General features: G+C 37.2%; 2 protein-coding genes across 3 annotated transcripts in view; both read left to right on the forward strand.

Moving 5' to 3' along the window:
• The window catches only part of Cog8 (conserved oligomeric Golgi complex subunit 8), an 82,149-nt gene extending 66,157 nt beyond the window's left edge, over positions 1-15,992 (forward strand). For both annotated transcript variants that reach the window (XM_067121263.1, XM_067121265.1), the window contains exons 8-13: positions 508-668; positions 7,060-7,209; positions 8,759-8,890; positions 11,804-11,956; positions 12,741-12,938; positions 15,089-15,992. In XM_067121263.1, coding sequence (XP_066977364.1) covers positions 508-668; positions 7,060-7,209; positions 8,759-8,890; positions 11,804-11,956; positions 12,741-12,938; positions 15,089-15,574 — 1,280 coding nt within the window. In that variant the 3' untranslated portion in view covers positions 15,575-15,992. The remainder of the gene's footprint in view (positions 1-507; positions 669-7,059; positions 7,210-8,758; positions 8,891-11,803; positions 11,957-12,740; positions 12,939-15,088) is intronic.
• A 4,601-nt stretch (positions 15,993-20,593) lies between these two features.
• Positions 20,594-22,261, forward strand: part of LOC136848726 (myelin expression factor 2-like) — a 32,610-nt gene continuing 30,942 nt past the window's right edge. Inside the window, 1 exon segment of the mRNA XM_067121262.1 lies at positions 20,594-20,748. Coding sequence (XP_066977363.1) covers positions 20,624-20,748 — 125 coding nt within the window. The 5' untranslated portion in view covers positions 20,594-20,623.

The following is a 22,261-nucleotide window of genomic DNA, read 5'->3' on the forward strand; positions in this document are numbered from 1 at the left end:
TCTGGGGACTGGGGATACATATGCAAATGTGCTGAGCCGCTAATTGTTACCAATCATCTTATTTCTTCTACAGAACACATAAAATGGGCTATAGCACGAATAAAGGGTTTGTGGTGAAATGAATAGTATTTTCAGTTGGCCATTGTCAAGCAGTCTGGTTCACTCCCTTACCTAGATATCACCGTTTTGGTAATTTCTAGGATTACCTATACTGTAATCAAATATTCTTTTTTTTTTTTTTTTGGCTGTTTTCTGTACTCTTGCATTACTGTTTTATCCATGGCTATTTGTTAGTTTATTTTTTATTGTATCCACCTCAACATCATGAAAGCATATACTGTATTTGAAACATGCTTTGATGATGCTGAGGTGGATACAGTGAAGTCATGGCAATCATAAACTATATTCATTGAGAAGTGGAACCTAACAGTGGTTTTTATGTGGTGTTTCATATTTCAGTAAATTGCCTTATTAACATGTCACTAAATTTTTTATTTACTATTTCAGCATATCAGCACATCATTAAGGTTGTGGAGGCATCACGGGTTCACCTTTTTGACATTGTGACGCAGTATAGGGCCATATTTTCAGATGACGATTCTCGGTTCGGTCTTGGTGACTATGAAATCAATGAACAAGCAATATTTTATGGATGGATTTTACACAAGGTATGTACAGGTATAAAGATTATATGAAAATGATCGTTTCAACTCGCTTGTTTCACAACAAACCCAGCATTTACATTAGGCCATATTCAGGGTCTTCACAAATTGGGAAACCTTTTTTTGCAATTCCAACAAATAAATTTGTTGGACATCATCAAACGTGCTGACTGCCAGGTAAGACCCTCATCTTTTAAGCATCTGGCTCGCTCACATCTAGCTCTGTAGTTTAGATTAAGCAAATCTAAGGTTCTGCACTTGATTCTTTTACTCTATACTGTACTGTAATCACCCAAATATTTGTTGCCATTTTATTATCTCATCTTTTTTGCCAACATTTTTGCAAAAACATTGAAAATCATGACAAACAACAACTTTCGAAATTAGATTTTGCCTATGGTGGGTGGATTTTACTGCCCTGTTCTGACCTATTGGATTATATTTAACAGAGGAAAAGTACAGCATATATGTACAGTTTGAATGATTGGTAAATACTATAGAGCCTTCATTCAGTCACCAAGGTGTTGCTCTCCAGTGTCATTATAGTATTTAAATCTGAACTTTGGTAAGCAATGAGTAATATGTATGTTAGACTAGTTAGTCTTTCAAATTATCTTCAGTTGATTTTCTAAATTTAATTTGTTGCTCAAGTATGTCTATAATTTTATTAATCTTTTATTTAGTGTTGCGAGGAGTAAAAATTTGCTTCTGCCCTTTCTCATTTGCTTGTTTTATGGCAATCTAATTGAATATATTGGTTTATATTATTGAGTATTACTCATTGCTTTTATTTGGTGGCAGAAGTTTCTGTATCTTGAATATCTAGGATCTGACTTGTGTCTCTGTGCTAGTAAATTGGTTACGCTTAGCATGTTTCTGCATAATTGTGTAAGATTTTATTCCTCAGTTTAGAGTTTCTGACTGTATTGTTATTTAAGTGTACTATGTGCAGTTATAAGTTATTTACAATGTATAGAATTCACATGTAATTATATTCCACTTTATTTTTGGACATACAGTATTACTATTGTGTTTTTTAACAAATATAGTATTAATATTGTGTCAGTTTTTATTGATCATCAAAATAGCTGGTCCACGGGTATAGTGGGTAGTGTCGTGGCATGCCACTCAGATGTCATGGGTTCGCGTCCCCCCCAGGGCGACAAAAATCACTGGTTGTGTATCATGATCAGTTACTGCTGCAGTGTAGGGTCTATGGTGGGAGGTTGAAACCAACATTCCTTGGAAGCGTGAATTTCAAGTCAGTGGCCTGTGTGTTTGTCCTGTGTGAATGGGTTTTGTCTACTGAAATAATAATATTAATAATAATAACTCTGTTTGTAGCTAGTTTTATTATTTTACAGAAACCTAATCATAACTTTTCTTGTAAAAGCATTAACTGTGGAATACTTTTTTAAGTGTGATATTTTGTTTGTGATATTTTCATGGCAAATGATTTATATTTTATACTTATTATTTTGTATTTTTTGCTGCTCCCTTTGGTTGTGTTCATCATAGAATTTTGCACCTTTTGTATGGCCCTTTTTGTCAAGAAACTTGTAGTAAGTTTTGACATAGAATGGCTTTAGTTGTTCTGTGGTCATTGGGGTACAGTTGCTTTGCCTGACCAGATTAGTAGTGTTTTGGAAGCATATGAAAGTTTAGTCTCTCTAACCACATTTGTCCTGTGATCCTAACATAGCTGCTGAACTTTACACTTTCTTTTGCTTGGTCTAGGACAACTTCCACATATCAAGCACAAGGAACCCACTACCAGGTACATGGGATCATAATTGACTGAAAGGTAACATGGCCCAGAGCCTATGCCTAGAACACAGAAGTAGTCTTGTGCCCAATTGAATAATCAGCAGAAGATTTAAAGACAATTGGGAGTCCCTTGGTCAGTGAAAATGATCAACAGAAGTAACAGAAAAAGCCAGGGTCCCCTGACCAAAGGAAATGACCAGCAAATGAGTCAGACACAGGAAGAGCTACCATAGCTGATGGAGTCAGCAGACATTCCCACCTCCCAACTCTGCAGTTTTATATAAGTAACTTACCCAGTAATTACTTACCTAAGAGTTTCTGCTCGAACGGCAGTTAGAATTCTGAATTCCGCAGTAACGATTCTTTTGTTTTGTGAGGTGACTATGCCCTGCCCACTTTCTGGGTATGAAAGAAGGACAACATCGCCAACACAACAATTTGTTTCTGCCACTTGTAGCGTCAACACTGGGTGTTGTTACAGCAGTTTAGAATTTTTGTAATTTTGTAATTCGTAATTTTCTTCCTTGGTGAAGTATTTTTGTAGCCTTTTCGACATTGTTTCACATACTGACTCTTTTGGATTTGACTTTTCATAATTTTGACTTCTCAACTAGTTAGGATATGTCCGACACTAGCAGTTCTAGTTTCCAGTATTGAAGTAAAGGCTGCAATACCCAGATGACAAAATTGACTTACGATTCTCACACCTTGTGTTCTGGTTGTAGAGGACAAGTTTGCTCTATGTATTAATTTAACGTGTGACAAGTGCACAGATTGGGGAGAACAGAAATGGAAAACTTTAAATTCACATTTAGCTAAGTTAGAAAGAGACAGGAAGAGGAAAGCAGCCGCTAAAGCCAGCGGGAAATTAACTAGTCAGGCTTTGACTCTTAGATCACATAAGGCTGACATGTCTGTTAATTCTCCAACTGTTAACCCTTCCCCACCTGCATCAATTAATTCTCCTAGACCACTTACTCCTTCTCCTGGCTCCATCACTTCCGAACCTGATCGCTTCGCCAGCCTTGAGAATAAATTTGAGCAACGTTTAAATCTGGTAGTGAGTACGGTGGCCCAGGTAGGGGCATCAGTGCTTGTCCTGATGGACAAGTTTGAAAAAAGTGCTGAAGGTGAAATGCCAGTGGAGGAGGCGGCTGCTTATCCCGCTGATTCTCCTAGGCGTCGGTTCCTGCCATACTTCCCGCTACCTGGGAGGAGGCATACCGGTAGCCCAAGGGAGGTCAGTGGGGTCTGCCCACGGGCAGTCGTCCCCTCAGTCCAGCCTGTTGCATCCCAGGTCGCGACTAGAGACAGCCGCTGGAAAGGCGTCTCGGAAGTTCATCGGCTTTCGTCAAGTTCTTAGGGATCCTCGCCTTGTAAGAGCCGTCTTCGTCGCTTCCCCCTATAAATCTTGCCCGCTTAAGAGACGTTTCTCAGGTAAAGATCAGTCCCCTCATCTCCCTCACAAGAGAATGAGGGAGCCTTCCTTCAGTCCTCAACTTTCATGTAGCAAGTGGGATAGTCCGGCGCCCTGAAGTGGTTGGATGCTCTTTTTCATCGGAGCGCCCTGAAGCTTCTGATCTTCCCCTAGCACTTGAGCCCCCTCAAGACTCCAAGCGCCCTGTATCTTCTGATAATCCTTCTCCTGCGTTAGACCCAGCTCTTGAGCCTTTGCAATGTAAACTGGATAATGTCCTTCATCTTTTACAGAAACCTGCAGCACAGACAGCTCCTGAATTAGACCCGATTGTGTCTCCGATCTCTTCTGAAGATGATGAAGTGGAGCAGGACTCGTCTTCTATGCCGTATGCGACACTGCTCAACTTCCCTCTGCAGCAGTTCCCGGAATTTTTCATTCTGGCTCTCCTTCGTCTACAGCTTTGTCTTTCTTGATGAGCAATCAGCCCATGGATTCAACGAGACTTCCTAAGATGGTTCTCTCTTCTTCATCGGAGAAAGCTCTTTGCCAAGTAGAGAACTGGCTCTCTGAGAAGATGGAACAAGGGAAAGCCTGTTTTAGTATTCCTCCCTCTCATCTGGCATGTATGCGATACTTGTCATACACAACGAGAGAGGCTCCTTCCCTGGGAGTGGCTGCCTCCCCCCAGGGGGATTTTTCTGCGCTCATTGACTTGGGGCATAGGTCCTGAGATTCCAAGTCTTCTCAGATAACCCCACGTCAGGAAGTTTCATCAAGGCCTATTCTGTCTGGCCCTGACAGGATTTCAACTGTCTACAGACTCGTCAGAGCGAAAGGATTTTCTAAATCGGCATCAGAGGCTATCGCCAAAAGTAGACGCATCTCGTCCAATAATGTCTACCAAGCTAAGTGGGCACATCGTAGGAGTTGGTGTAGAAGAAACAAAGTTTCTTCCTCTAACACATCTATTGCTCAGATAGCAGACTTCCATCTCAATTTTAAATCATCTAAGGGGTTGTCCATCTCGACAATAAAGGGTTACAGAGCAATGCTCAGCTCCTTTTTTGACATAGGGGCCTAGACATCTCGAACAATCAAGACTTGTGCGAGCTAATTAAATCTTCCAATATCTCCAAGTCCAAGAAAGAGGAGTCCTTCTCTTGGAATCTTGATGCAGTTCTTAAGTGGCTTTCCGACCCTCGCTTTGAACCTATGCGTTCTTCCTCTCTAAGGGATCTGACTCAGAAAACTCTCTTTCTGGTTACCTTAGCAACAGCTAAGAGAGTAAGTGAACTTCAGGCAATAGTCACAAGGATCGGTTTTTCGCAAGAGAACGTAGTCTGCTCCTTTTTGCTAGGATTTCTAGCGAAAAATGAAAACTCATCGCATCCCTGGCCCCGTTCCTTTTTTATTTCAAGCTTATCGGATATTCTAGGCACGGAAGAGGAGAAGAGAGAGCTGTGCCCGGTATGTGCCCTCAGATATTTTTTACATCAGACGCGGCAGATTAGAGGCCAGTTTGGTAATCTCTGGTGTTCGGTGAAAAACCCCTCTCAACCCCTATCGAAGAATGCCATTTCATTTTTCTTGAGGGATCTCATCGTTAAGGCACACTCACAATTAGCGGAGACTGACTTATCGCTATTGAAAGTTAAAGCTCACAAGGTAAGAGCAGTTGTTACTTCGGTAGTGTTCAAACACAATCTTTCTCTCTCTGCGATCTTGGAGGCAACTCATTGGAAATGCAATTTGGTGTTCGCGATGCACTATTTGCGGGACGTCGAGACAGTTTATGATAAATGCAGTATCCCGGGACCTGTGCCCGTAGCTGGCGTGGTGATGGGTGAAGAAATGTAGGAAGTGTCTCTTCCTTTCCTTTTCTGTTCACCTTGAAAATGGTGATGAGTTCTTGGGGAGCCTGGGAGGGTACGATGTTTTAGTGTTGGGTAGTGGTCGTGTTCTTTATCGTTTAATCATTATGTTTAATTATGGTGTAGGTGACTTTGTTTTCTGGTATATTATTTTTGTGGTATTGTGCCCAGGGCAGGGGCAATTATGTATGCTTTGTTGGCCTTCGGTGTACACCTTCGTCGCAAAGCTTGGTCTTATACTTCGTCAGCCTTCGGAGTACTCCTTTGCTATGAAGTGTCCCACTTAAGTAGAGGCGCATATGGCCATGCCGCCACGTCACTACAGGTTGAGATGAGCTCCACCAGAGGCAGTATCTACCTGCAGCAGCTCTCTCACCAGGTAAGGAACAACATTTATCTCATCAATTATAACCTAAGCTTTTGTCCATGATTCCCCACCACCTGTCATTGTGGAATCAGCTAAGTAATTACTGGGTAAGCTACTTATATAAAAATGACATTTTTATGATAAAATTAAGTTTTATATATACTTACCCAGTACAGTAATTATGGATGGAGCCCACCCTCCTCCCTGCACATGGACCCTTTTTTGCATAAGTAAATTGTCGTGTTAGCGATGTTGTTCCTCTTTCGTACCCTGAAAGTGGGCGGGACATAGTCGCCTACACAAAACAAAAGAATCCCTACCACGGAATTCAGAATTCTAACTGCCTTTCGAGTAGAAACTCTTAGCTAAGTAATTACTGGGTAAGTATATATAAAACTTAATTTTATCATAAAAATTTCGTATTTATTGTATTAGCCAAGGGTTTATGAAAAGTGAACTTTTACATGCCTGTAACCTGAGGATCCATCAGGTGTAGGCAATATTTGGCCAGCCAGCCAGCAGACTGCTGTATCTCTTGTTAAATAGTATCTATGGTTCTTGATGATCGTGAATAGGGCTAATGCTGTATCTCGTGTTAAATAGTATCTATGGTTCTTGATGATCGTGAATAGGGCTAATGTAAAATGTGGGTTTGTTGAAATAAAATAATTTTGTTTTAAAAGAAATATTTCATGTATATATTTGGAATAACAGATAAACAATGACTATTGTCTATTTGCTTGTCACAGCAAGTGTGCTTTATATTGTGCATACAGTATAACATTATAGGAAGCCATTGCCTATTTTCATTCTTAAAGTTTGTTCACATATTTGTAGATCTTTGGAAAGAATTTAAGTGCAGTATTACTAACTTATTTTAATTTTATTGATATAATATTGTATTCATATCGTAATAAAGAATTAATTTTGGAAAAGTATGCTTAAACTACAGTTAAATTCACTCATTTTTAGGTCAATCATTTCATCCAGTTGGTGAAGAAGGACCTAGAATGTGGACTTGGGTCAAATCTAGAGAGCGTTTTGGCACAGTGTATGTTTTTTGGTCAGTCTTTCAGCCGCATAGGAGCCGATTTCAGAAATCTCTTGATTCCCTTGTTCCAGGTAAGGGGATTGAAATATAAAAAGTTACTTTCATAAGCAGTGGTCGTTTTTTAAGGCAAAACTATTTTGTAAGAGTGGTATTCAATATATTGAGTCACCATAAGGAAAAAAAAAAGCACAGTTTACCTAAAAGCTTTTGTGCTGTACTATTTATCATGTTTACAGTTTGAAAGAGCAATCACAGTAATCATCACCTATACAGCAAGAGTTTGCATATCAAAGCATAGTGGTAGTCGTGTGAAAGAGCACTCAAAAATGTTGCTAGTAATTTTTGAAATTTGATATGAATTTTTAGTTTGTATATGTTTTGATTAAAAGTAATATTTTTCTTTTAAGTTTAGCAAATAATTTTAGGCAATCTTCATTGGTTTTACTTGCACAACTCTGGAAAATTATGTTAAATTTTTCATCTGTGTTGTGTCATTGAAATTTTGATTTATTACGTTAAAGACTGTAGCAATGAAACAAAGTTTTGTCTGCCCCTTTCTCCAGATATTCATAAAGAAATCACTCATAATTAAGTGATTGTGGAATCACTGAAAGTTATGTCTTTCCTATACAAAATACCTCGTAGATCTGCATTAATAGCATCACATATGATTAAGATAGATGTTATTAAACTTTTGAAGTGGGCATGGAAGGGAAGGAGGATAATATATTAAACGTAAAATGATTTTTCTGCATGGATAGGACAGAGAATATTTTCAAAGAATATAAGAAAAGAAAAGGTTATGGGCGATAAACCATGTGGGACACTATCAGAAATAGAGCCAAGGACAGAATTAGCTCTGTCAGTTATAACAGAAATAAAGCAGAAAGAGTAAAAAAAAGAAATTTACTGTGTGAAATTAAATTGCACGGTAGAGCCTCAACTTATTGAGCCCTATGCCAGATCCTATCAAAAGCCTGTGATATCAAGAGCAATGACACAAGAGAGGTGATGACCAGATAAGAGTAAGGTAGGATATATGTATGTAGCATAAGGTTTAATGTATCCCACTCAAAATTAGATACAGTGGATCCCCGCCTGTTTGTGGTTCCGGATTCGCGGCTTCACCTATTCGCGGATTTCTCTAAAGAACATATATACACATTATTTGCGGAAAATTCACCTATTCACGGTATTTTTCATAGAGAAATATTCACAAATTACTGTATTTTCAAATAATTTTCATGACTTAAGTGCACTTTTTGTGATAAAACTGTGAAAATACTCAGGTTTAAGCATTTTCAAAGGGGTTTTTTGGTGTTTGAACTATCAAAATAGGCAGTTATAAGTATTTTTAGAGGGGTGTCAGGTATCCACGGATTTTAGATATTTGCGGAGGGTTGTGGTATGCATCCCTGACGAATACCGGGGGTCGACTGTAATAAGAATGAATGAAAAAGTTACTGGAGCTTATTGGAGGGCAAAAGGTGTGTAAAATTTAAACAACAAAGTGAAGAAAACTATTAATTTCTAGTGTAATATGTAATGGGTGTGTTACCACAGCAACTTGTCAAAACTCATGGAAATTTTATAGTTTATTTTTCTTTTTATTACTTTCAGAAAGCTGCTTTAGTTCAGTATGAGAAAGATGTTCGTGTGGCAAACATCAGATTTGATGAGACACTTAGCAGTTTTTCTCTGATGGAAGCACCACATATGAGTGTTTCATCTGCATATATACCTGAAACACAGGTAAATGTGATTTTAATTATTTTATAAATGGAAATTGCGCTCTCAATTAATAAGACAATTTTTGGCCATTTGCCAGAATGTGTTCATGTTCCCAAGATTAGCCCGAAAGAAACTTGGTTTTGTAGTGATAAAAGATAATTCTCATTAGCACATACAGTAAGGTAATGGTGCCAGTACTATGAAAGATTAGTAAGCTGTACATGTATTATTTTCTCTCTGCTTCAGTTCTTTTAGTAAGATCTTCAGTTCACATTTTTTCTGGCAGACTTGTAGAGGTGCCAGATACGCACAAACCTTTTGTTAGGAACATGACACTAATTTGTTAGCTACAGTAATGTGTAGTACATGCTTCATTTGAGGACAGGCAGTTTGTTTTCTTTGTGTCTCTGCTTCTTAACTTTCCTTTCTGTATAGTATCCCTCAGGACACAAACAGTATAAGTTTTTTTCCTGTAAATGGTGAGTACTGATCTCTGCTATGTTTCTCCTTAGAGTAACCTTAGTTTGTCAGGGATTGCATCTTTATAGATGTGACTCTCTAATCACCTGGGTACAAGTACTTATCTCAATCCCAGGAGCTCCCAGATAGATCCTTTATCCCAGTCATCTCAGTCCTCCCCACTTAAATTATTGTTTTAAATATTAATAAGTGATGAGCTTGTGACACAAATCTGAATTTAAAAAAAATTTCATAAACATACATTACTTAAAATGAAGGTCTCCACTACCCAACCCCACCATATCTTTCACAGCTAATTTTTCCAACTTTACAAAAAGTGGGACTCTGCTGTCTGGGACCTCAGGATCCATGAGATACATTTCAAGATTTGTGAAGAGAACAAATGTTTGTTTGTATAAAAAAATGAATGTTGGTTTTACAAGATTAGATTTTATAAAGAGAAAAAGAGCTTTGCATGTTTGGGGCTGTTGTGCATATTTAAAGCTAAGGTAAGGTGTTGCTTCAGAGTCACAGAAATCATGAGATTGATATTTAGGAAGTAGATTGAAGTTACTTTTTATGTTAAGGACAAGTGTGCTTTTGTACAATTTAGATTTTGGAAGGACAGTGAGAGGAACAATATTGAAATTTTCGTGCATTACCAGAGATTGTACTACAGATTCAAGAAACTCATTCATGTGTAGGTGGTAAGCAAATGAAAAGTGCTGTGTAATTCAACCTTCTGGATTTTTGTCTGGTCAAATTGTATATAATTGGCAATACAGCTAAGATTTTTTACATAATGAAGAAAGTAAGGTACTATTTATAATTGTAGAATGGACTGCCAATAGATATTGTATTGCCTAATTTTAGAACACATGCTGCATTCAGTATCATCTTACCAAGAGTTGGTACTACTCCTTAACTCTTACCCCAAGGCAGCCTTGTACAATACCTCACTTTTGATATAAATGATGATGTGTTGCTAATAAGAAGCTTTTCGAGAAAATTTGGTTTGCACAAACTCTGCTTGTTGCCATCTTAGAGTGTTTAAATTTAGTTTTTTCATCATTTTGTGTGATAGCTAGATGGGATGGGGCAATTATGTGATGACAATTAGCAGAGGCTAATTTTGACATAGTGTATGCAATGCATTTATTCATATCTTCTTTTGTTATAAAATATCATATACGGATATTACCAAGAGTTTTTATGAGGAGACATGTTACAACTTACCCTCAGAAACTGGATTTGTTTGTAACAAACCCATCAATTATAAAAAAAACCCAAACGGTGGTTGAGATGTCCCCATACATGCCCCATACATGTGAGGTCAAGGGCATGATGAAGATAGAGTATCCTTTCACCTTTTAGAAATGTGCAAATATACATTTGTTGTGTCACCTTTATGAGTGTTTTAAAAGTAAAAACTCTGCTCCCTCTCTCCATGAAGTAGCAGAAGCGTATCTCTAGGAATAGTGTCATACTAGTAGAGGGAAATAATTTCCAATGCTTTTGCATAGGTTTCAGAGGCGAAAGCTGATAAGCTCCAAGTGACAGCACATGAGGCTGGGGCTATATCAGTTCCCTGGCCTTCAGAGGGAATGTCTGGGTATCAGTCATTATGAATGCTGGCATGTGAATATGCTAAAATGTCTGTAATCTCATCTTCCTTCATAACTTACGTATAAGGGGATGGACTCATACTTGTTTTGGCCATTCATGACAGTTGAAGGTGTACCAGTGGTTGAAGCTGTTGTACCCTTTTCTTCTTCATCCTATTAATCATCTTGTGCAGTATCATCATCCCTGTGATATAGTTTTGGGGTTATTTAAAACTATGCCCTGGTTGTGTTATTGGCTAATCCCCAGTTTTGCTTTTAACATATAAAAACATTATTACAGTATTACGTAGTTTAACAAGAACACCTAGTCAATTTACTCTACTCTGTTAGGGCTAACCATTAGTTTAATGTAGAGGAATTCAATTTCTAGTTGTACCCCTTGAGAATGCTTAGGACAATGGGTTTCTAGCCTCTGTCACCAAATAGTCCTCTGTCCATCAGTCAACTCCCATTTGGAATCATCCTTTGTTCAACCTCTTCCAGTCCACTCATTCTTACACCATAGACCCTTTCCACACTATAAAATAAGTAGATGGTTCTCAGGCACGTGCGTATGATGTCACTCATTATTCTATTGCCTCTTCAGTAATTGAAGTTTTCAGACCTGGTGTATCATGGGACATCATGACCTCAATTTTGGGTATTTATGAAGGATGGATTTTGTGAAAAATAAGTTTTATTGTAATAACATACCGTTCAGCATTTGTGAAAATCAATCGTAAGTATAAAGATTATTGAAGTGAAAAGTGGAAGTACTTTTTACAATACAGTACAGTCTTTTTGTATATCTGCACAACTTTTGAAGTACCAGCAGACAATTCTTTGTTAATCATATATTTCTTTTTTTCAGGATAAAACACGACCGCCATTAACCTTGATGGAATTTCCTCCATTAGCTCACTATATGAATGGTTTGGTTGCAGCTTTCAACACACTTCGACAGTGTTGCCCAGTCAGCAGCCTCTCTGAAGTTATTCGATTGCTAAACCAGTCTCTTATAAAGGTAGTAGAAGTATGGTACTTTAGTAACAAATACAGTATTCTGTTGTACTTTCCATGGAAGGCTTAGAGGGGTTTTGTGTCATTCCATTAGAGAGCTCTGAAATAGCACATTTTATTTAATGAGGATAACAGTGCTAACCAGACTGAAGTAGGAATGTTTTCACTTTTAGTTGAAAATTTTAAATACTGTATAGTACTGTATATTGAAGCACAAAGTTGCACAGTATCAGCCCTAACTGTTAGCCTCTCAGCATAGAGAAATTGCAGTCTTTATAAACCACCTATGTAGAATTAATCTCTGTGCACGGAATGCGATAGTATTTATTTTAAAACTGAGACCTCTCTGCATCTGTGGTGATCTTTGAAAATGGCGTCTGTATTTTACTGGAGCATCATTGCATCCAGACAGGCATCACATAGCTTGAATTGGTTCCTCTCGTAATTTCCAAATGCATACGTGATTTTAATGTGAAATTTTTAATTTTTGTATGTCATGGTTTTTTTTATCTTTTACAGTTTTGTATTTGATGTTTTTCTGTTGTAAAATCATTATGAGGAATGATTTGTGCAGTTTTCATTGTGATTGCTTGAAATTATTTTTCTCCTTTAATTTAAAAAAAATTGTTCATATTTACTGTGATTATTTAGGTTGAGTTCATAACAAAGAATGAAGAGTGGCTGTCTGTTATAAAATCAGGAAAGTTTTCAATGTTGAATGTCTTTCATGCATATTTTGATGTTACTTTACAAAAAATGCATAATGCAATTTGTTATTTCCTTCCAAGGTTATAGGGGCATTATTAGAACTCCATCGTCTAGAGAGCTCAGGTTTCACAGTCAAAGAAGCAGCGGCCTTTCAGCGTTTGTGTTCTGTAGTTGCAGAGGGTGTTCTTCCTCACATTAATTCATGTTTGCGGCTGTTATTCCCTCTGCAGCAGATGTCACACATTACTGGGGAATCTGTTGCTAAGCTTCAGAGAGAGGTATTGTACAATATATATATGTTTATCCATAAATTTTAAATTGGTAATGATCTTATCTAGAGCATGCTTACTGCAGACTTTTTCATCACAAACCTATTAATCAGCTAGGGCCCTCATTCACAATCCGAATGTCCCCTGACACGTTTTATTATTATTGATACTTGACTTTTCAGGTGTTGGTTTTCCTTTATATTTTTAACAAGATTTTTCTTGATTGACAGTATTATTATTATTATTATTATTATTATTATTATTATTATTATTATTATTATTATTATTATTATTATTATTATTATTAGCTGAGGTACAGTTGTAGATGGAAAAGCTGGATTTTAGTCTTATTGAGAAAGATAATAATGTTATGCGTGTTTTGATTGTAAATAAATTGAATTACAACTGCAAGGACCACCATTAAGTAAAGCAACTCAGTACATGAAAAAGAAATTCAGAAGAAAGAAGACACTATAAATGAGAAGTAAATAACATTAAGGTAGATAACAAAGGAAAATAAGACTCATGAAAGTATTTGCACCAAGTTTGAATTTTGAATTTCTGGTGAATCAACTGCATGATTCTGAAGACAGTTACTTAATTTTGTTACAGCTAGAACAGAATTTCTTGAAAACTGTGATGTTGAATTTCTCTAAAGAAAAGGCAGTCTGTTAGAATTAATTGCATATTTAGTTATGTGTGGTGGTTGGTGTAGTTTAGGAAGATCTGAATGCAAAGAATGCTAAGAATTATGAAAAATTCCCATTGGAGATGGAGATGTGATGCATTGGATTGCAATTACTGACAGTATAACTTACAAAGGGATTCAAGAAGAAATGTATAATTCAGTTTTATAGACATACTGAAAAGGTTATGGATAATATTGGGTTTAAGGAATAACTGGGGTGAGGGAAAGGATAAAGTTACATAATACAGTAGATAGAAAACCCAAAAGTGGTATCTATTTTGAAAAATTTCACATTAATGCTGAATTTATGCATGATTGCTACCCTCCTTAGTCAGATGGAGTGATTAAGGTAACTTAAGGAGTTAGTGCTTGAACTGTGATGGACATTATTGCTATTGAACACTCCAGTTCCCTGTATAGGCCAAGGCCACATGTCAGAGTATTAGGGACATGGTATAAGCTTTGGAGAAAGAAGACCTGCAAGGGATGACTCTAGCTTTGCTAAATGACCAAGCAGACTGTGGCTTGAAGAAACCTGATGAGAAATTGGTTGCTTTAAGTCGAGATTACTGATACAGGAGGGACACAGTGAGGAGTGGCCGAACAGATACAGTACATCAAGAGGTAGACATGACAACACCTTTAGATAAGATTCAGCCTCTCCAGACATTTGATGTGTACCTTACAGAATGTTACGTAATCAGAAGTGATTTTCTGGTATTGTTATGCTTTGATAATATTTCACTGATAGCAGATTAGTGGTTCCACCTCTCTGCCATCCTTAATGCATCTTGAGGCTCAGATAATATAAACTAAGATTGCTCAAAGAATTATGTCTGTTAGAAGACTGGTTCACCTTTGTGCTACATGTAGCCTAGTGGTACCTACAGGTCAGTCAGTGAATTTGATTACTCTCTTTACAGATATGCCAGTAGGTTTAAACTTCTGTAGAATAAGAAGTGGGTTGTGAGTATATTGATGTAATATAAACATTGTAGCTTTCAAGAGGATACTTATTCATTTGGTGAAATGAGGGCTCAAACAAAAGTTGTTCCAATTTTTAAAATTTCATATACTGTACAGTATTTTGCACTCTGTAAAGTTAAGTTACAGATGGTTTGTTATGTATTCTGATGAACTTCAATAGTGTTTCCTGTTTCACTGAAGGACCAAACAGTCAAAGGGTCCAAATGTTCCTAGATGGTTTTAAAATCCTGTTCATATTTTGTTCCTGGATAATTTCAAAACTTTGAGTAGACTGACTGATTGATTGATGTAAACTGACTTTGCAACAAAACCTTGAGGTAGATAGCTTAAATCTATAGAGTTTGTTGGCTTTTGTTGTAGTAGGAAAAAGGACTACAGTACCTTACTACTGTAAGTTGTTAAGCAAGAAATATAATGATGCAACAGAATCAGTCTTTATTTCAGTGATAACATGGCAATCTCAGTTTTCTTTGTATATTTTCAGAATTTTGGGCAATTAGATATTGAGAATCTGCTTTCGCCAATCGCATCTCTACTTCCAAAAAAAGATACCTTACCGAGAAGTGAGGTTCTACAGCAAGATGTTGCTGTCAGTGACACAAACATTAAAGAGCACATTGAACCACCAGAAAAGCTAGATGGTCAGTATCTTGATATTTCTATGACTTTGGAGGAGCCAGTTCTGAATATTCCAACTCAGGTCACTCTCACAGAAAACAATGCACTACCAAAGAATGAGAATTTGTCTACAGATATAGCAGAACCAGTAGATGCACAAATCCCATTACCCCAGGATGACCAGGTAATTTGTAATGAACAGACTATTGATTTGAAAAACAATACTGAAAATGTCTTAGTGGAAGATTCACCCGATGAGCTTGTACAAAATATGGAGCATTTTCAAATAGATCAAGATGATTTTTTATCGACACCAGACCCCCAACTAACATCAGTCCCAGATCAAGCCTAAAAACTCTCATTAGAAGAGGAAAAGGGATAGATTTTTTTTATATTACTTTGTGAAACTTAAACTGTAAAAGTGATGAAATACTTTTGCCCTTTTCTTAATTAAATTTAATTTAAGCTTCTCTCATTCATAAATATAAAAAGTGGTGGAATATTTTTTCCCTGTTACAGTATTGATTAAATTTAATTTAAACTTGTCTCATTCATGAAATTTAGAAAATGTTTGTAAAATTTCAAATTCTTGATTTGAACAGATTCTGTGAATGAAATTATGTAAATACTGCATTATTCTAAAGCTTTTAGGATACCTAGATATTGTTCTGTATTTGGGGATATTATAGAAATGGAATATGAAGTTTTAGTGCCTTTTAAAATGAAGTTTTTATAGAATATGTTTACATACGAATGAACCATCCAGTCTATGTTCTTTTGTTTTATTAGTCCTTAATCTAACCCAGTAAATACTTTTCGCAGTGCAAATATAGGGGAATGAAATGCAGTGAAAGGTAAGAAAAATGAAACATTTAAACTTAATAGTTGTTCCCATTTTTATGTTCAATATACTTCTGTGTAATTGAATGGGCCTTAGGTTTCTTGCTATTTGAATGTTATATGCTAATGTGTAGGTGCATAAATCACTGAAATGAAAGCATTAATATTTGTAACAGAAATATTTGATACAGTATTTTTAAGTTAGTTGTTAATAAGTACCAGTGAAGTGTGCAGTCAGAGCATGTTTAGTAGGTCTCTGACAGCGTCATCATTTTTGTTATTCTCATTATTATTATGATTTTTTTTATTACAGTCGTCCAATTTGACTGGGTGGTTTTTATAGTATGGGGTTCCTGGTTGCAGCCTCCCTCTTTAGTAGTCCATCACTTTCCTCACTATGTGCGCTGTTTCTAGTAGCACTCTCTTCTGCATGAGTCCTGGAGCTACTTCGGCACCTAATTTTTCCAGATTCCTTTCCAGGAATCTTGGGATCATGCCTAGTGTTCCTACGATTATGGGTACACTTTCCACTGGCATATCCCAGATCCTTCTTATTTCAATTTTCAGGTCTTGATACTTAGCAATTTTTTCTCTTTCTGTCTCATCTACGCTGGTGTCCCATGGTATTGCAACATCTGTGAGTGATACATTATTATTATTATTACCTGTATTATTATTATTATTATTATGTATTTTAACTGGGTAACTAGGGTATGTATATACCATCAGGGAGTTGCGTCCCTGCCCTTTAGTGAGCACCAGGTCCAGCTGGCCCAGCTGGTAGTGCCTGGATTAGGGTCCCTAGCTCAGGGTATGAGCAACTGCTGCCTTTTAAAGTGACACTTTATCATATTAAAGCTAGATCAGCAACTGAAAATTGTAGCCTCTCACAATATGAGTACCAGAAGTCATTGGCAGCCGGATGATCTTGAGTGCTGTTTCTTCTTGTGGATGGCTATGTTTAAAAACTGATTAGCACTGTCATGGGTCATTGACCTTAGGTAGCTAGGAATTGCATGCTACCAGGACCTGTATATCCATTATTGTATGTGTCCAATAAATCTTCCATGGATTCTGCTACCTTTGTCGGATAAGCACTGTTTAGAAATGGCCCCAGTCCTAGGCATATGGGGTGCCAAGAATTGAATACTAAGGATAATCTGTAAATAGGATATTGAAATATAAGAACCCTGACTCAAGTTGGAGAGATGGATTCAAGAATGTTATAAGTGAAATGGTAAAGATATTAAGATTATTGTAGGCAATGTGGATGCAGAAGTTGTAAGAAAAATGACAGCGTGGAAGATATACTACAGTATACTGGGCAAGGAATGCTTGGGAGACATTACAATTGAAATTGGGGTGGAATTTATTTTTGTGATGAAAATAATTTGCTAATCAGAGTTACTCATTTTCCAACAAAAGAACATCTGTAAAGACTTTTGGACATCTCTAGATAACAGTTATAAAGACCAAATAGATTACGTAGCCACTAATCAAGAGAGAAAAAGAACAGGAATGCTGAAATGTAGAAAAGGTGTTGGTGGTGATCACCAATTTGTCATTGCTAAACTCAAGCCGAAATTAAGAGCACTCAACAAAATAGTTGACAGAGTATCTAGGTTTAATACAATAAAACATCTTGAAGATGTCCATTGCTAGGCTTTGACAACTGAATGTCCAAAGAGTTACACAGCTCTAGAAACCTTATCTGAGAAGGGACAGACAATCAAGGAGGGCTGATTGAACATAAGAATGTATGTCAATCTGTTGGAAAAGGAGTAGGTGGATATGTGGTAACAAGACAGAAACATCTGACATTGAACTTGACCAGGATTACAGTAAAGAATCAACAAAATGTTTTGCAAAGGTACGTTCAGACAAATTTCAGGGAGGAGAGGAACACAACGTAGAATGTGCTAAGTGTTAGGTCTTAGACAAAGAAGTTAAATGAAGAAAAAGAGAAGTGAGAATGTTTGGACAAACAATGATGATGTAGACTAAGCCATGTGTTCTCCCAGTGGCACTGGTATTACAAGTGGACTGTCGTGCAGAAAATGGAATGAAGAAAGAAAGCCTGATGATTTTGAACTGAGAGTCATAAGTAACTCAAGTGATTGCACTTGTGTCAGTTGTAATGAAAATATTCTTCTGTGTACATATTCTTAATGAGATGAACAAGCTGGTTTAGGAGGTGTGGGAGTTGTACATACAAATAGTGTTAAGACGTGTAGCATTGTATGAAATTTGAAAATCTTGGCAGTAACTGATTTTGAGAAGGCATTTGACAGTGTCTACAGAGTAGTATGGAAGGTCTTACATTTCCACAGCAGTCCCAATAATGAAAAGCTAATTTTATTTATCCATGGACAAAGTAGATGATTTTGTTGTTGGTGGGTCTTATCAAGTGAATTTGCAGTAAACGGGAGTTACCCCGCCCTTGCTGTTAGACCCTCTCATAGATTTTATTATGGAAAAGGTAGTTGGAGATGGAAGAGAAGGATTAGATTGGAGTACTGATAGAAACTTGGCAGACATAAAATATACAGATGAAATAGTGATGAAAGGTAGATGGAAGTGGATAGGGCAAGTCTTTCTCACAACTCGGGGAAAGTAGTATGTGATATTGTCAGCTGGGCTCCGGTAAGCACCAGAAGAGCTGGGAGCCACACTTCTGCTTCGATAAGAGCTAAGAGACGGGAGGCTGAAGATGAACGGAGGTTTGTGAAAATACAGCACAAGAAAGATATGAACGGTGGAATTTCATGAATGCCCTATGTGTTACACCTCGTTGGAGCTGATGATGATGACGAGTTAAACAACACCACAGAGTAACATTTCAAGACTCGTATGGTTTGTCTGAATAATCTCTTTTTATTATAGTAAGATTACTAAACTGAAACAAGTAAAGTTAAATATGTTAGACTGGTAGGAAGAGACCATAGGAAATGGACGAAAATTAAAAGAAACAACGAAGAAGAGATGATGCAAAGAAAAACTGGTACCACCCACAGTGCGCTTATGACACATGATCTGCAAATATAAGCCACCTTGTAGTAAAAGAAACTAGAACTTTGCGAAGAAGCTCGTACGAATATATACTATAACAGCACGCACCGATACTGGCTTGGAAATGGCATTGGTCACGTTTTTGGCTCTAGATTTGCAATGCTTTCATAAAGTAAGGAGTTCTTTTTATTTTTCATAATAACACAAGTCATTAACAGCCTCTGAAGGGGTAAAATTAACCAGACATCTAGAGAAAGAACTTACTACCAATTTCACAATAAAAATTTGGAAAATATGTTCACACAATCAATAGTAAAAAATCTAGAATTTAGTTTGATGTCTGAATTCTTTACAAGGAAGCATACGATGTTCTCGAAAAATCGACAATCACACTAGAATTTTAACTTCTAGTGAAAGTGTTTTTAAAGTTAAAAGCTATCATGATCATGACCCCGCGACGAATCAGATATCTAATTTTTATATTTTTGACATACTTTATCAGCTGTATGTACAAATATTTGGATTTAAAGAACGAGTTGATGAATAAGATCTTTAAAGAATTGGTAAAAATACTCCAAAATAATCAGTAGATAATAAAACTGCATTAACAAAAGAAATAGCGATGACTTCACATCATTGCCTGGCCGCGAAATTTTAAACACGGCTCAAATTCAGGAACAACAGAAAGTGATCCAAACTGAATTAATCATTGACAGGCGACAAAAGTTGGTTTGAACAACCGCTGTGAACTCCACTGCGCCCTCTCAATCCTCTCTCTCTTCGTGAAGGAAATTTCAGGTTTAAAGTGTACCATAATAAAGATATAAGAGATAAGTAGACTGATCACTCTTGTAAGCAGCCCAAGATAAGGCACTTTGTGTTGTATCTACATAGGAATCACAGTCGAGACACATTGACCATTGCACTTTGATAACCCCTCAAAATTGAAGAAATGGATATGCCTTCATGTAGAGATGCCTGATTACTGTAGGTCTGCTATTCATCGCTTCTGACTACGTTTCCAAGTACCCAAGCGCAGGTGAACAATTATGTGAAATATTTAAGAGACGCACAAAATACCATCTGAAAATGTCACTGCGCCGGCTATGCGATAATGATTGTCCAGCTAGTCATGTCATTCATTCTGTTTACATGTTTTAAACAAATACTCTTTATGTGATGAAATATATAGTTTTATATGTAATTAGTATTCATCTCTGCTTACAGTCCACAGATTGGCTGTCTGAATGTCCTTGGACGAAGGAAATAAATCCAATTACATTTTCATTACACCGCACCGGTTAATAATAATGTTCGTTCTGAATCCGTTCATACATGCCCATGGATCATATATTCAATATCCTCATGAATATCGCGGACAGATGTACATTGTTTATATTTAAGTTCAAAGTGTTAGATTAACAAAAATCAACTATGATATGAATCTCTCTCTTTCCTGTGATAACGCTGAGGCACATTTATTTAAAAAGTAACACGCGAGGAAGGGGAATCGGACATTTGTTGACGCCATCTCTGGTCTGTTTGTTGGTATATGACGTCACCCAGTCTGTATGTGGTAGACGAGTTCCTTGATAGTACGAAGGAACCCTCAATTTTATCCCAATTCATCATGTCGGGAAAAGAAGATCTTGACTACAATTCCGAATCTCGTGATAGGTAAATATACGAAGAGTTGAAAACTATACAGTAATCTTGGAAATGTTAAACATGTTCTTAAATTTACTATGAAAGGTGATGATTACCAAATTTGCTTTCGGCGTTTGATGACGTTTGCCTTGATACAACTGGCTTAATTATGTAGTGAACATATCAGGCTGTAATTATGTTAACATATTTAACATTAGAGCCATCTGCAGTGTTTGCAATTCAAAAGTTGAAGAAGACATAACGTACTCTAGATTTCCCGGTAAATACCCAACCGCAGGCTAGTCGGTTCGGCTGATAAGAGCCGATACCCAGTTAGCCTGAGTTAACAAGGCAAGACTGGTTTAGTGTAAACGTCATGTATTTGTGACTAGGCCTGAATACGAAACCGAAGTGGTTTTAGTGTGTTGAAGAATTTAGTTTCTTGTGCCCTCACGGTTAGGCTAGGACCACGGTAGGGCTACTACTAGGCAAACTTATGGTGAGGAGTCAAGATTCGTAGCCTAACCAGTGTGGATGGTTAACCCAAGTTAGCCAGTTCGGTGGTTTTCTAGCGTATGTCATACTAGGCTAGTTCTAGCTTTGGTTATGGTAGCTATGGTGAACCCAGGTTGTCATCAGTGTGAAGTGATCTCTTCCATGTGCATTATGACAGGTAGAATTGCGATCAAAGGGAGCATGTTTTAATGCCGTACCCCCACCTCCAGACGAAAAAACGTATGGAGTAAAAGTTTTTTTTTGGTAGAACTATATAGTAGCTCTGCAGCGGCAACTGCCTTCTAGCCTAACTTTTTCTGCAGGTTTTTGGTTGCTAATTATGAATTTACCTTTAATTTTTGGTGCTTGAGTGTAATTATCCTGTAATTAACCCCTGAAGTCCATCCAACAAGTGGTTCCCATACGCGATCTTCACAAGACAGAGCACGGCTACGTCTGTTTCGAATGGTTCATATCCCGTCCGGCAAGTGCAATTACTTGTTAACGGATGGGTACCCAACACCCCCCGGGCCAGTACTAAACACGGCGAAGGGACATTCCATTTGGCCGACAACAAACAGATGCACCGCCAGTATCAGAAGCCTTAAAAGTGTAGAAAAAAAAAGTTGAAAAGGTAAAAACGGGCGCAGAGCTAATAAATTATATAGAGTTACCATAAATTTTCCCGAGCCTAAAATAAACCTGAACCCGGTAATCCTCTAGTTTAGGGGTCCAAATTCACTGCATTACGTAATTTCAAGATCAGCACAGATTTAGCCTATCAAATATTTATTGAATCATGGAAAACAGTGAAAAAATTAGCAGTTTAACTGCTTACAGAAGCAGGGATTGTAAAAAAAAACAAGGGAATAAAGGGGGAACATAAATAAACAAAATCATATATTGGGGATATGGACCCTTAGAATTTTGAGAAAATCATAAATCTCTGCTTCTGTAAGCAGATGAACTGCTCTTTTTCCAGATTTATTGAAAAGTGGTTGCTTAAGAGCTAGAGCCCATGCCAGGTTCCTACCTAGTTCCTGGTTCC

The sequence above is a fragment of the Macrobrachium rosenbergii genome, chromosome 19 (assembly GCF_040412425.1).
Source record: "Macrobrachium rosenbergii isolate ZJJX-2024 chromosome 19, ASM4041242v1, whole genome shotgun sequence".
Taxonomy (NCBI): domain Eukaryota; kingdom Metazoa; phylum Arthropoda; class Malacostraca; order Decapoda; family Palaemonidae; genus Macrobrachium; species Macrobrachium rosenbergii.